Source organism: Uloborus diversus, chromosome 7, assembly GCF_026930045.1.
Source record: "Uloborus diversus isolate 005 chromosome 7, Udiv.v.3.1, whole genome shotgun sequence".
NCBI classification, from domain to species: Eukaryota; Metazoa; Arthropoda; class Arachnida; order Araneae; family Uloboridae; genus Uloborus; species Uloborus diversus.
This window is the reverse complement of record NC_072737.1, coordinates 29,870,650-29,884,180: the sequence shown is the minus strand read 5'-3', so window position 1 is coordinate 29,884,180 and position 13,531 is coordinate 29,870,650. Positions and strand designations below refer to the sequence as shown.

At 30.0% G+C, this 13,531-nt stretch overlaps 1 protein-coding gene across 1 annotated transcript; it reads right to left on the bottom strand.

Moving 5' to 3' along the window:
* Nucleotide 1: 1 nt before the first annotated feature.
* On the bottom strand, nucleotides 2–13,383 carry LOC129225952 (uncharacterized). The gene is made up of 4 exons (XM_054860505.1): nucleotides 13,151–13,383; nucleotides 6,745–7,039; nucleotides 4,931–5,367; nucleotides 2–295 (listed from the first exon to the last, which is right to left on the bottom strand). Exons 1-4 carry the CDS (start codon nucleotides 13,228–13,230, stop codon nucleotides 91–93), a joined length of 1,017 nt encoding a protein of 338 aa, XP_054716480.1. The 5' UTR covers nucleotides 13,231–13,383; the 3' UTR covers nucleotides 2–90.
* Nucleotides 13,384–13,531: the final 148 nt, after the last annotated feature.

Here is a 13,531-nt window from a genome sequence, read left to right as displayed (position 1 = left end):
GTAAACAAATAAAATATATAATTTAATAAATAAATTTTAAAATACAACAATCCAGTTTGAAAACAAATGATTGGCGATACAGGATAAACATTAGCTGCTAATCACACCTTGAGGCTTAACAAATGATTCAATTTCATCAAGTTTACACAAAAGCTTAGCTTCTGTTTCTTGGAAGCGTTTATTTATTTTTTCCCACATATTCCTGTCCATTTCCATTATCTGTTCATTTATGTATGTCTTCAATTTGTTTTCTAAGTTTAAATACTCTTCATCTGTTTGAGTACCAGTTTCAGATCTGTATGGGAAAGGGAAAACAAAATAAACAATGTAAAACATTGACAACATTTAGAAAAACTATGTATATGTATACAAAACAATTCTTCAACATTCATTAAAAAGGAAATTTGACCTCCTTACATTGTTCATGCTATGTAGGAAAAAGTGACCAAAAGATATGGTCCCAAATTAGATTTTCTTAATATGGAAATTCAGTTGTAAAACATCACTTCTCATTGACTATTTTGAAGCAATGTGGCAAAAACTTTAGTATAACAAAATAACGTGACATACATAGTAGACATAAAAGTTTCTACTTCCTGAAAGTAAGATGCTTCAGGCACTTTTCATGATGGATACATAAAAGGTGTTGCCTAAGAAAAAGAAGGGCAACAAGGGTGCACATTTGAAATGCGGCAACTCTGGATCAGAATTTAATATACTAACTGAAAGAAATTTTAAGAACTTTTTCAAAAAATTCATAGACCATAAAGCAAGAAATTTTAGACATGAAAAAAACACATGATAAATTTCAATCAAATATTTTCCCAATTAAACTTTAAATGCACAATCATTTTCTCACTTGCAACTTCAGCGTAGCAAACAAGTGGGAAAAACTACGGGATGCCTAGATTCTAGCAAAGCATGGAAAGTTCCCAAAACATTCCATATACAGTTCATGAATTTTTCATTTACTAAAACATGAGAGATATTACAACTTAAAAATAAATTAATAATGTTAAATTAATGTATAGATTGTCCATCAGTGGAATTAATTTTTTCAAGAACTATCATGGGGAAGGAAAATAAAAGAAAGAAAACAAAATCTAGAAATGTTTTTCAGCCTGTTTCTGTAGAACTTCTGACTGCAGTTGCCGAAACTGATCTATAAAACATGAACCCATAACTACATTTCCCTAATGGAACATTGTTGATGAGTTATAATGCTTCAAATAATTGTTTTTAGGAAAAAGAAGTGCACATTTTGAAAATTAAATCTATCTTCAAATCGATTAATGGTGAATTTCAACTTCAATGCAAATAAAATGATATTTATCCAACTGAATGAAAATCTATTTTGTACTTTCTATAATTATATTACAGCTTAATTTTTATAAGTTACATTTTGAGTGATTTTTTGAAAACACAATTGTTCTTCCTTTGGCAATCACTAGGAAAAAATACATAATAAAATTAAATCTATCTTCAAAACAATTAATGGTAAATTTTCCTTCAATGCAAATAAAATGATATTTATCCAACTGAATGAAAATCTATTTTGCACTTTCCAAACAATCAATGGTAAATCTATTTTTGAATTGAAAATCTATTTTGCACTTTCAAAACAATTAATGGTAAATTTTCCTTCAATGCAAATAAAATGATATTTATCCAACTGAATGAAAATCTATTTTGCACTTACCAAAATTATATTAAAGCTTAATTTTTATAAGTTACATTTTGAGTGATTTTTTGAAAACACAATTGTTCTTTCTTTGGCAATCACGAGGAAAAAATACATAAATGGCGTCATTTACAAAGATTTTCTAAGGAACAATAAGTTGAAATTTTTAGTGGACACAGCAAAATGAGCTTGCTAGCCTTCTACTGCAGAACATGAAATATGAAAAGAAATAAAAATAATGGTAAACACAAAATTAGTGTGTCCAAAGGGTAGAATTACACATAAAACAAAAACAGCAAGTTTTACAGAGCAATCGGATATCAATATGGGGAAAAAATTGGGACTGATGGATAAAAGTGGTTTAAGTGCATATTTTTTTCATGTCATACATAAAAGTTCACAAGCATGAAAGGGGATTAGTTAGTCACTTTTTTTCAAGGACCCATCAAAAGAAATCAAGTACTTTTAATATTTTTTTGAGACTGACCAAAAAGTCAAGTATTTCTTTAGGGCCCCTAGTTGGTAAAATAAATTTCAAGAAGCTTTCAGGGACTCAGGAATCCTAAAATAAGACAAAATAATTTATTGAAAGATATTATCATTTTTGATAATATTTAATGGCAGAAATAATTCCTTTAGAGAAGTAAAAAGATGAGACTTGTCTAATAATAAGTCAGCCGTATGTGTTTTTTTTTTACTAAACCACTTTTGGGGCATCAAAAGTTACTCTTCTAAGAAAAATGTTTTGCTTTTCATTACGTAAATTTGAAAACCATTACTAAATAAAGATTTTTCTATAAAAAAAAGGAAAAATAGTTGTGGTTTTGCTTTAAATTTTACAGATCTTTGTATTTTTAAGTTCGAACTTAAAATTTTTTTGAAGCCTGGAGCGCATTTAATAAAAACTTTGGTATAATCTGATTTAATCCTTTGTCAGGTGTTCCATGATTTCATATTATACATTCAGTTTTAGTCAAGTATTTTTAAAGAAAAGATAATCAAGAATTATTTTAAAACTGCCCAATATATTAAGCCTTTAAAAAAAAAAATATATGTTTTAGTTACAATAACAAATAATTGTTTTAGGATACAAATTATCGTATGGACATTAAAAAACTCATTGCAAATGAAATAATTAAATAACATATTCATATATGATAAATGATTGTATGATCAAAAGAAAGCATAGCTTTTCCATGTTTGCTCCAGAACTTTTCCTTGGAAAGACAAAAGGTCATTTCAGATTTTATATGGTTTCTTTTCTTTCTGAAAAAAGTTTTAAAGCCACATCAAAAAAGCTCTAATTTGCAAGTGTGTGTGCTTTTTTAATAGTTTTTTTTAGCTAGAACACAAAAGATTTCTTTTCAAATAAGCATAAAAATTCAGTTCCACCCCACCCCCCCCCTTTTTAGCCAACTTTCCCAGTAAAAGTCAGAGAAAGAAGAAAAAAGCATGGAAGAAAGCTTAATGCATCTTAAAAATATTACAAAAAAAAAAGTCGAAAATAAAAAAAATAATTAAATAAATATAAAAAAAATAATAAAAATTGGAAAGTAGGGTATTGAAATGGGGGAAAATGTCTGTTGGTCTGTCTGTCTGTCCCCCCTAATAACTTCTGACTGAATAGTCCCATTAGAACAATTTTTTTTTTCTGTTTGAAAGATCTTGGCAAAGACACCTCATTCCAATATTTCACTTTTTGATTTGTACTATTTTTTGTCCAATTTTGAACAGTTAAAAAAAACTTAACATTAGTGCCTATGGAGAAATTCAAGGCAATTCTGAACTGTGAGGTGAATTTGCTTCAAACAAACTTTGTAGGGAAAAGCTTTTGATGAAAAACTTATGTATAATATATCTTTTTGATTTGAAAAATTTTTTGTTCAATTTTGAACAGTTTAAATCCCTTAGCATTAGTGCCTACGGAGAAACTGAAAGTCAATGCAGATTCGTATTTGAAGGCGGATTTACTTCAAACAAATTTTGTTGGAAATAGCTCTTGACGACAAACTCCAGACTCTGACTCCGAAAATTTAGGGGCACCTGACAACGACTCCTGTACTCGACAATTAGTCAGACACCAACTCCCCGACTTCGACTCTGTAGCTTTGGCAAAAATTTATACATAGAGGAAAAATGACAGACTCAGATTCTTAGATATTAGACTCCCACTCCTTTATCTCAAAATGAGTCTGACTCCAACTCCGCAGCCATGGTTTCAACTGTGAAATAATTATTGTTAGTATGACTTGTTTTTATTTTCACTCTAAAGTTTTAATTTAGGTATTCAATTTTTGGAGGATAAACTCTAAGTCATTTATGTTTCTACATAAAGATATGTACAGACAATTTTTTTTTTGACAATAAAAATTTTTTCTTTAAGTTGACATTTTATTGTTTTTATTTATTTTGGTAAGAGCATTAATTCATTTAAAAAATTATTTTTGCAACAGGGGAAAAAGAATTATTATTTTTTTTTTTTTGACATGATATATTTATTTTAATAAGCTTATTAATTTTAATTATTATTTTTCGTTTTGAAAGCGGTTAAAGAATTTTTTTTTAAATGAAAAAGTGTATTAGCTGCTTTGTTTAAAAAGTGCTGCTATTTTAATTGTTCGTTTATTTATTTATGTTTTTTTATGCATCTAATTTTTTAGATGAGTGAGGCATATTTTATTCCTAGAAATCAGCTTAAAATATTAAAAAATTATGTTTGAAACAATTTGCTATTTTAGCTATTTTTGAGAATATTGATCAGGTACTAGAAAGTAGTATGGGTATACAGGAAAGTAGGCTTGTTTAGTTCTAGACAGAACTTCTTGTTAGTGATTAAGTTAAAATCATTTTAAGCCCTTAAGTTTTCACTGGTCTGTCATTTAAAATTTTATTTTAGATATCAGTCAGAATGCCACAAAAGACAATCACATTCAATATATCACATTCAAAAAGTAATATTTAATGGACAACTACCATCCTCAACATAAATAATTTGATATTGGAGAATCTCAATCTGATTCTTCAATACTCAGCAAGTAACAATAACTTTTCACATTTTCACACATACTCAAATAGCGTATGTGGAAAAATAGGAATGATCTAAAACTTCAAACTTAAAAAAAAAGGTTCCAAGCTTTGAAAACTATGCTACTTTAAATAAATCCAAGGGGTTAGAAGGGGGGGGGGGGGACCAACCACATGAAATAATAGAACACAAAAATAATGTTTGGTAAACAAGGGGCTAAATACCTGTTGAGTAAAATAGGGGATGTTGATATTGTAGCCGACTCGATTGTTTGATAGTTCGAATTCACTTCCTTCACTTCTTCTTTCACATTGTTTTGACTATCTCTATTATCAGCACATTTCATTAAAGAGTCTAAAGTTTTTGACACTTGCAAAGTTTCAGGGGAGGAAGATTTGTGCTTCACTAGATTAGACTGTTGTAAGCTTGCAATAAAGAAACCAATATCTTGTAGGCCAAACACTGGAGATTTTTGACATTTTTCAAACAGTTGTTTAAACGCTTCAGCCTTATCACTAAGAGTTAGACCCATTTCGGCTAATCTATGTTCAACTGCTGCTAGTGGGATTGACATCTGGTTTTGTTGATCAAATTCACTTTTTGATAAATGTATTTTTACTCCATAGAGCCACATTTCATTTGGAGATCGTAAACACGCAAACTAAAAAAAAGTGAAGAATTAATAAGTTTCTACATACACATTTTTTATCTTTTTCAAATACATTTAACACACAATTATAAATACAAAAATACAAGATTTTTTCTTCAATGGGCAACATTTATACAGTTATCTGAATTTCAAATCAATGGGAAAGAGGGCGATATAACTTGAACAATATCCATTTATTGGAAAGGGTTCAAAGAAGGGCTACAAGGTTAGTAAATGGGCTTTATAATTTAGATTATGACTCTAAGCTTAGAATGCTTAATAAGCAGTCTTGAGCGAAGGAGAGTAAGAGGGGATATGATCAAGTTATTTAAGTTTATTAAAATGAAGGATGTTTATAGGCTAAATTTCTGCACAGATGGCAAAACCAGGGGTCATTTTATTAAACTTTTCAAAATCGCAAGCTAATCCTGAAATCAGGAAAAACTACTACTTCATCAGGATTGTAGGTGTTAGGAAGTTTACCAGAAACAGCTGTTAATTGCATTGAAGTGAATAGTTTTAATAGGGCTCTTGATCTGCATTGGGGATTGATAAATTCACTAGGGCCATCTACCTAGCTGAGCCTAGAGCCTATTGCTAGTTGTCACTTTTGTATTTAAATTCATTTCTGGCAAATTAAAATCACATTTTTCACAATCAAGATTGAAATAAGAACCTTTCAAAGGGGAAAAAAAAAGAGATTTTTTTTGAAGAATTATAAATATACACTCAAATCAGGGGCGGGGCCTTAGGGTTCAACCCCCCCCCCCCCCCACAAAAGTTCGGTTTGACATTTAAAAATGTCCAAAAAATATTGTTCCAAAACTCAAATGTCTTTCATATGTATATTAATTGCATAAAACGGTTTCATAATAGATAACCAGACGACTTGAACATTAACACAAATAGCAGAAAGTTCCACATGAAAGTTTTTAAACCCTTTCCGAAATTGTTTTGTAGTTACAACCCTAATGAGCAGCATGTTTACAAATTTTACAACATTTATCAAATATTTTAATTAAATATAAGCTCAGGTTGAAGGAAGATCAATAAGCAATCTTCTTGATAGCTCCATGATTGGAAAATATACACTAAAGTGGGGGAGTAAAAAAAATGCCAAGTCCTATTTTAAGAAATAATTTTTTTTATGAGTACATATTTTGTTATTTTATAGAAATAAAACCTTCTTTATATTCATATTGTTCCAAAATTGTATTTTAAAATTTCCTTCTTTTTAGTAACTTGCCTCAAAACTACACAAAGTAATACCTAATATCTTGTTCAACACCGGTTCTATTAGTAATATTTATCACAGAAAATACAAAACATGAAACAAAGTAAAAAATTAATAAAATAAAAAATAATGATATAGTTTTTCAATTACTGTACCTTTATGGAACACAATGATAATGGCCTTTCTAATTGCACATCACCTTTAAATACGACCATGTCTTCAGCTTCTTCTAACAGTGTGGTGCGAATGGTTTTCAAGTATTCTCCATGATGCCCATAAACTTCCATGACCCTTGCTTCACAAAAGACTGATATATGAGAAATCTGATTGGGCGGCTGGCATGATATGAGTAACTGGCAAGCAGGCACTGTAGGGTAAGCCCCGTCGGCTTTTTCCGGAGCTTCCAGCATGATGCAGTTTTCAGCCATGATTTCATCTTCAAAATTGTTGCTGTAGAATTAACACAATCAGTAAAAGAGCGAGAATGGTTTTTTGGTCAATAAATGAGATCTTCAAGCATTGATGTGACTTAAATTAGACTTAAACAGAAAATAGTATTGTATTTGCATTTGAATGAGTTTGCTTTGGTTTTTTAGATTAAAAATAAAATATATTTGAATACAAAAATGAATTTAAGAATATTTTCATTTAAATATTCTCCATAGAACAGAAATAATCTGCAAAATAAATAAATAAATACAAGTTTATGAACAAAATTTTCTTTGAAAGATCAGTGAAATCCTGTCGCAACAAACTTTAAGGGAATGCAAATTTTGCAATGTAATAGAAATTAAATTGGGGCCGAAAATTTATTTTGATGTAATCAATATTTCATTGTATGGAAATTTGTTGTAAAGGATTTTATTGTATTTAAAGTCAATAAAATAAAAAGAGTAAAAAAAAGCAGGATGGTAAAAAAAGTGAATAATATCTGAGAGTAATTGCCCCTATAACCAATTTAGCATTTTATGACACATAAATTTTCTGTTATTGAGAATTTATGTTTCATTATTCAAGATGAAAAAAATTACACTCTTGAAATAATATTAAAAACTCCCTTTTGAAATATAATTTCAATACTACTTTACTGTTGTTGAGGAGACACTGTAATGTACAGTGTTTTTTTCTTATAAGTAAAAATAGAATGCTCTTTCAATTTAAGGGCATTGACATTCATGCCATAGAAAATTCAAACTAAGAAACATGAATGGGAAAATCAATAGAGTAAATGTGGGTTGTCTTATCTGTAACAATTTTCAATAAAACAAAGTTTTTCATGTGATAATTTTTTTACTGTATGTTTAAAAATCAAAATGAATCACTTATTTTGGAAGAATGTAGACAAATTTAGAAATAATGAAAAAAATTAAAAATTAAAATAAATATTTTAAAGAAGCACAAATTTTTAAAAACTGATGCAGAGGAGACTTAACCGGTCATTTTTCTCAAATTTTTAAGATGAGGAATTTAAATGGATTAATATTAATTTCGTGTTGCTAGATTGCTGGCAGTACTAATTTGTTAGGAAATTTCATTGAGACTATCTTTCCAGAGTAGAAATTTAGGAAAAAAAAAAAAAAAAAACCAGTAACTACAAAATTTCACTGGTTCGTACACACTTTTGGTTGTCTATTTTTGCGGCCTGGTTTAAAAAATATGAAAAATATAAAAAAAAAAGACAAAAGTATGTAAAACAAAATCAACATGACGGATGGAGTCAATTAACAGCTCAACATATCAGGGCAACTGGGGAAGAGAAGGAAACAACAGGCATTCTGTTCATCAAATTGGGTAAAAGAATTAAGCCAACAAAATTTTACAGGACAATGAGAGGTCATGTCAGCCTAGTCGAAAACTGGTACCCTTGGGAGAGCTTAGCATGGTGTCATAGTAGTGTAAGTTTTTGAAGTTTCATGGGTGGAAGAGTCCCTGGAGACCAAAATGACAACCAACTTTTCTTTTGATGCACCTAATATCTTATCTGAGTTGCTGTTTTGGGAGGAAGACAATAAGGTGGAAAAAACAAAGTTATAATGCTGTAGAATTTTCCCAATTTATCTTTTCTTGCAAGGAAAACCTAAACATAGCACACTTTCTTTTAACTTTTTCAAAAAATGTTTAATTTTTTTTTGTCCAGGAACAAAACTTCACTGGTACTATGGACCACTAAAATTTATATTTTGCTGGTCTAGTATATGTCTTTGTGGTTCCAGACCCAGCAAATCACTCTTAGTTCTGAGCTCTGTCTACTCGGTGTGTTATGGATGACCCCACTTTTGCTATTTGCTTCGCCCAATGGGGTGGGCAGAAAATTTTTCGGAGGGAGGCTTTAAATTTTAGAGAGAAAGGGGAGGGATATGGTTTGTTTTTGTTCTCCATATAATCAAAAAAGGAAATTTTTTTCATTATAAATATTTTTGATTATTTATTATTATCTTTTTTAGGGGGGGGGGGGTGGCGGAGCAGATAATTCCAAATCTCCCCTGGTTATAAAAGTTTGTTTCAATTATAAAAGAAAAAACCCATAAAGGGGGCCAAAAAATGTGACGTCTGGCTTGCTCCCCCCCCTCCCCCACCAGCCCGGGCTTATTGCTGCCTCATATGAGGAAATGAGAAGTAAAAAGGATGAGTCGACATTTTCAAGATTTGAGTAAAATGCATTTAAAGTTCCGGTACTAGCTAGTTACGTTTTAATTGAATTGATTTTCTAAATCATGCTGTATATCAGCACTTACCAATGCTATAGCACTATGTCTTTCACTAGCAGTACCCGCACAACAATGCCTGTGCTAAAAATTTAATGGAAGTCTATTGAATGAAAAAAAATAACGCCCTCTCCCCCTCTGATGTGAAATGATCATTTTTCTTTGTATAAAATGCATAAACACCTTTTCAAAGAAAAAAAAACTATTAAAGTTTCATTGGAATTTAAAACTTTTTGTCAAATCATTGAATTAAATTTACAGTTGCTTTAAAACTCTATTTAGCGAGTGAAGCGGTTTTTACTGCAATTTAAAATATTTTGCCAAATAAAGAAAAAAAAGACATCAAACAATATCTTTCAAATGTAAAAATAATTCCGCATCTCTATTGTTTATCTCCAAACTCGTCCAGCAACTACGCTATTATAATCCATCTGTCTCACGAAAAAAACATCCCGTGGAACATTCAAAAATCGTCACAAAGAAGAAAATGTCGTACATTTCACTCGGATAAAAACAAATCAAAAGTTTAACTTTTCTGTCAAAACAAATTGCCAAAACAATGAATAACATTAACAGTTGCTTTAAAACAGTAATCCTCGACTGAACCTGCTCAGTGCCTAACGCGCCAAGCGACCACGCTACCAGAACCCAGCCATTTTCTGAATGAAGCAGATGTTTTTTCTTTGGCAATAATAAATTTCGCCAAACAAACAAAAAGGTATATGATCACATTAACAGTAGCTTTCAAATCTTTATATATTAAGAGCTGCGTTTCCTGGCTTTGCCCGGTCAACCTTTAAGAATAAAAATTGTGTTATGTGACATATATTCAACAATAAGGCTTAAATAAAAGAAAAAAAAACACCATGCAAAATTACCCTTTCAAATAATAACGAGAGATATTAAAATACTTTTAAGAAATGGAAATGCGAAAAATGGATTTCAAAAGCATAACCATGGAAACACGAAATGAAATAAGTTTAAGAAATTAAATGCAAAATAAGGAAAGAAACAATGGATTCAAAACGCGTAACCATGGAAATGCAAAAATAAAACGGTTGACAACCTAAATCAAAATGACTTTTTTCGAACTTGATTTAAAAATGCTTGTAACTTTTTTTCCTTTGAAGATAGAAGCTTAAAGTTTCAAAGATAGGTCGAGAGAGATCTGGAGTAAAAAATGTTGCTTTTTCCAATGATGTCAAAAAGAAAACTGTGGGACAATTCCTTCACTTTTTATTGATAGATTTAATGCAGGGTTGGGTTTTGGACTGTCCAAAACTGGTTTAGGACAGGACAGGTGGATTTTACCGTCTAAAACTGTCCAAATGTGTCCGAAACTGTTTTAAACTGTCCAAAACTATACTAAAGCTAAAAGGTGTAATCTAATCAATTTGTATCTACTACAATATTTGTAATGCATAAATATAAATATTAATGAGGTTTAATTATATATATATATATAATGAGTATTTGATAATACTTTTCTCCAAAATGTTCATTTAAAAAATATCTTACTTAAAATAAAATGCCAATAACTCTATCACATAAAAATTGTAATTTGTAACAGTTGGTAGAGTCATAAAAGGAAATTCACATTGCTACTAAGACAACTAATTTCAGTTACATTTATAACTCAAAGAAATGTTATTAAATGTACAATGTTTTTTAAAAAACTTCATTTTTTTAAATGGTTTTTGCAGATAAATTTTGCATGATGTTTTAATGAAAATTATTTTTTAAATCATAGATTAAAGAGCAAGAAATTAATGATTAAACACAACTTATATTTTAAAACTTGTGCTATTCTTTTTTAAATTCATATTTTTAATATGATACATTCTGTATTTACCAAAAATTGTCATTTATTGCATTTAAGTCAATTTTTGCACTATATTTTGAACACTTTCTTTCGACACATGCATAAATGTCGAAAAATTTGGTTTATGGAAACAAAAAAGAGAAAAAACTCATGCATACAAATTGAAACATTTAATGAAGAATTTAATTTCTACATAACTAGATTAAAATCTGCTGTTTATATAAGCTATATATATATATATATATATATATATATATATATATATATATATATATATATATATATGTATATTTATATATATATATATATATATATATTTGATATATATATATAATTTTGACACATTTTGTTCTGTTTTTGATATTTTCTCAAAGAATATGGTTTTTCAAAAAATAAATTTGGACACTTTTGGACACAAGGGTATTGAACCGGATGGTAAAAACCTTGCCAACCTTGCTTTCATTTGCACACCTGCACAAGCATAAGTAAATTTGGTTACCATTATCAAAAAAAAAAAAAAAAAAAAAAAAACAATAATAATAATAAATAATAAATAAATAAATACATAAATAAAATAAACTCATGCATACAAATTTAAATTTAAATCAAGAATTCAACTTCTGTAACTAGATTAAAATCATCGGCATAAATAAGTTTTATGTTTACATTGAAGAAATGTTCAATATAAAACTTTACTTTGATGCATTTTATTCTGTTTTTGATTTTTTATCACAAAGTACAATTTCTCTAAAAATATAGTTTTGGACACTTTCGGACACAAGGGTTTTGGACAGGACGGTAAAAACCAGGGTTTTTACCATAGTGTCCAAAACCTTGCCAACCCTGATTTAATGTAGAGAGTAGTGCCTATAAATTTCAGCTAAGTCTAAAAAAGTTAGAGCTAAAAGCGCAAATTACTCCCACCGTAATTAAGTTAGAGCATTGAAACAAATTGTTTAGAAAGCGGAATATTTTACCCTTTTCAACGGTATGTAATATTAATATGTGCAAGTAATTTTTCACTCTCATATTCGGGAATTTATGTGAAATTTGGGTCTAAATTGGAATAAAAAAATGAACTATTTATCAGATTTTTTGAAATTAAAGCCTATGTTATTCAGTAAGAAAGCACCTTTCATATAGTGAAGGGATTTTTCAAATAGGTGCAGTGGTTCTAGAGAATATCTCAAACATATAAACACACAAAAATCCGTCCTCTCTTTATAATATTAGTAAGATTAAAACAGAGGATTACCCTTGTCATTTGACATTTGTACTAGTGATCTCCAAACAAGGGCGCCCATATGCAAAATTTTAAGGAGGGGTGGGCTCAGATATTTTCCCCATAAAAACCTATTTCAGTACAGATTTGAGTTATTAAAATTTGTAATTTTTAATAACTTATTCATTAATTGCTGGAGAAGAAATGTTTTTACATTTTTGCAGTGAAAAAAGTACTGAAAGCAAGGAAGTTCTAATTTCAAGGGGGGGGGGGGGGGCTTGAGCCCCCACTTCCCCCTTATATGGGCGCCCTTTCTCCAAATTTTTAAATTTCCGCCCTTAATCCCTCTGCTTCTCTCTGTCTCATATGTAGCACTAGTATTGAATTTCATTAGAGTTTTCCCAGGAGCTTTCAGTCATTTTGTTGCACACAACTTTGTTACTCCCAGTACCTCCCCCCTTTAATATATCAAAAGTTATGATTGAAACTGAAAAATACGGAAGGGGGGGGGGGGGGACGGGGATTTTTCTGCCTGCGAAACTTCAGAGACACTATACAAACATTTATAATTTAAATCCCAGCGTTACATTGCACTCAACTAAATAATCATTTATTAATACATAGATTAGATTTTATACAATCTACAATTCAACCATGGTGACTATATTTCTCTGAAATGTATGACTTATGCCTTTCTTAAACCAAGAATCCTTGCCAAAATGAAAGTCATGGATCTGTGAAAAATGACTCCGACCCAAAACGTATCCTTAACTAAATTGCAATTTATATTAGACGAAATTTAGAAATCTCACATGTCAGCAGCATCAGTCCAATTAACTGCATCAGCTACTGGTCTGCCATCAGACGCTTTCCAACTGCATTGAACATTCATATTAAGTTTTCAACTTCTGTGGAAAACAGAACGTTTATGAGTAATATTTCTCAAACGAGCGAGAAGTCAAATTATAAATAAACTCTGCCTCGTTTAAAAGGCCTTGGATGGATGATTGACATACGCCGAATAACTTTATGAACTTCACTTCAGTTTGCTAATCTCAAGTTTCTTTTTCCTTTTCCTTGAAACCAGTCGAATAATAAATTATGGAGGGAAAAGAAAAGTGTATTTTATATTGAAGAAGTTGTAAAAACATTTATTTGTCGTTTAAGTAGTTAACACCGAACAATCAACCAAT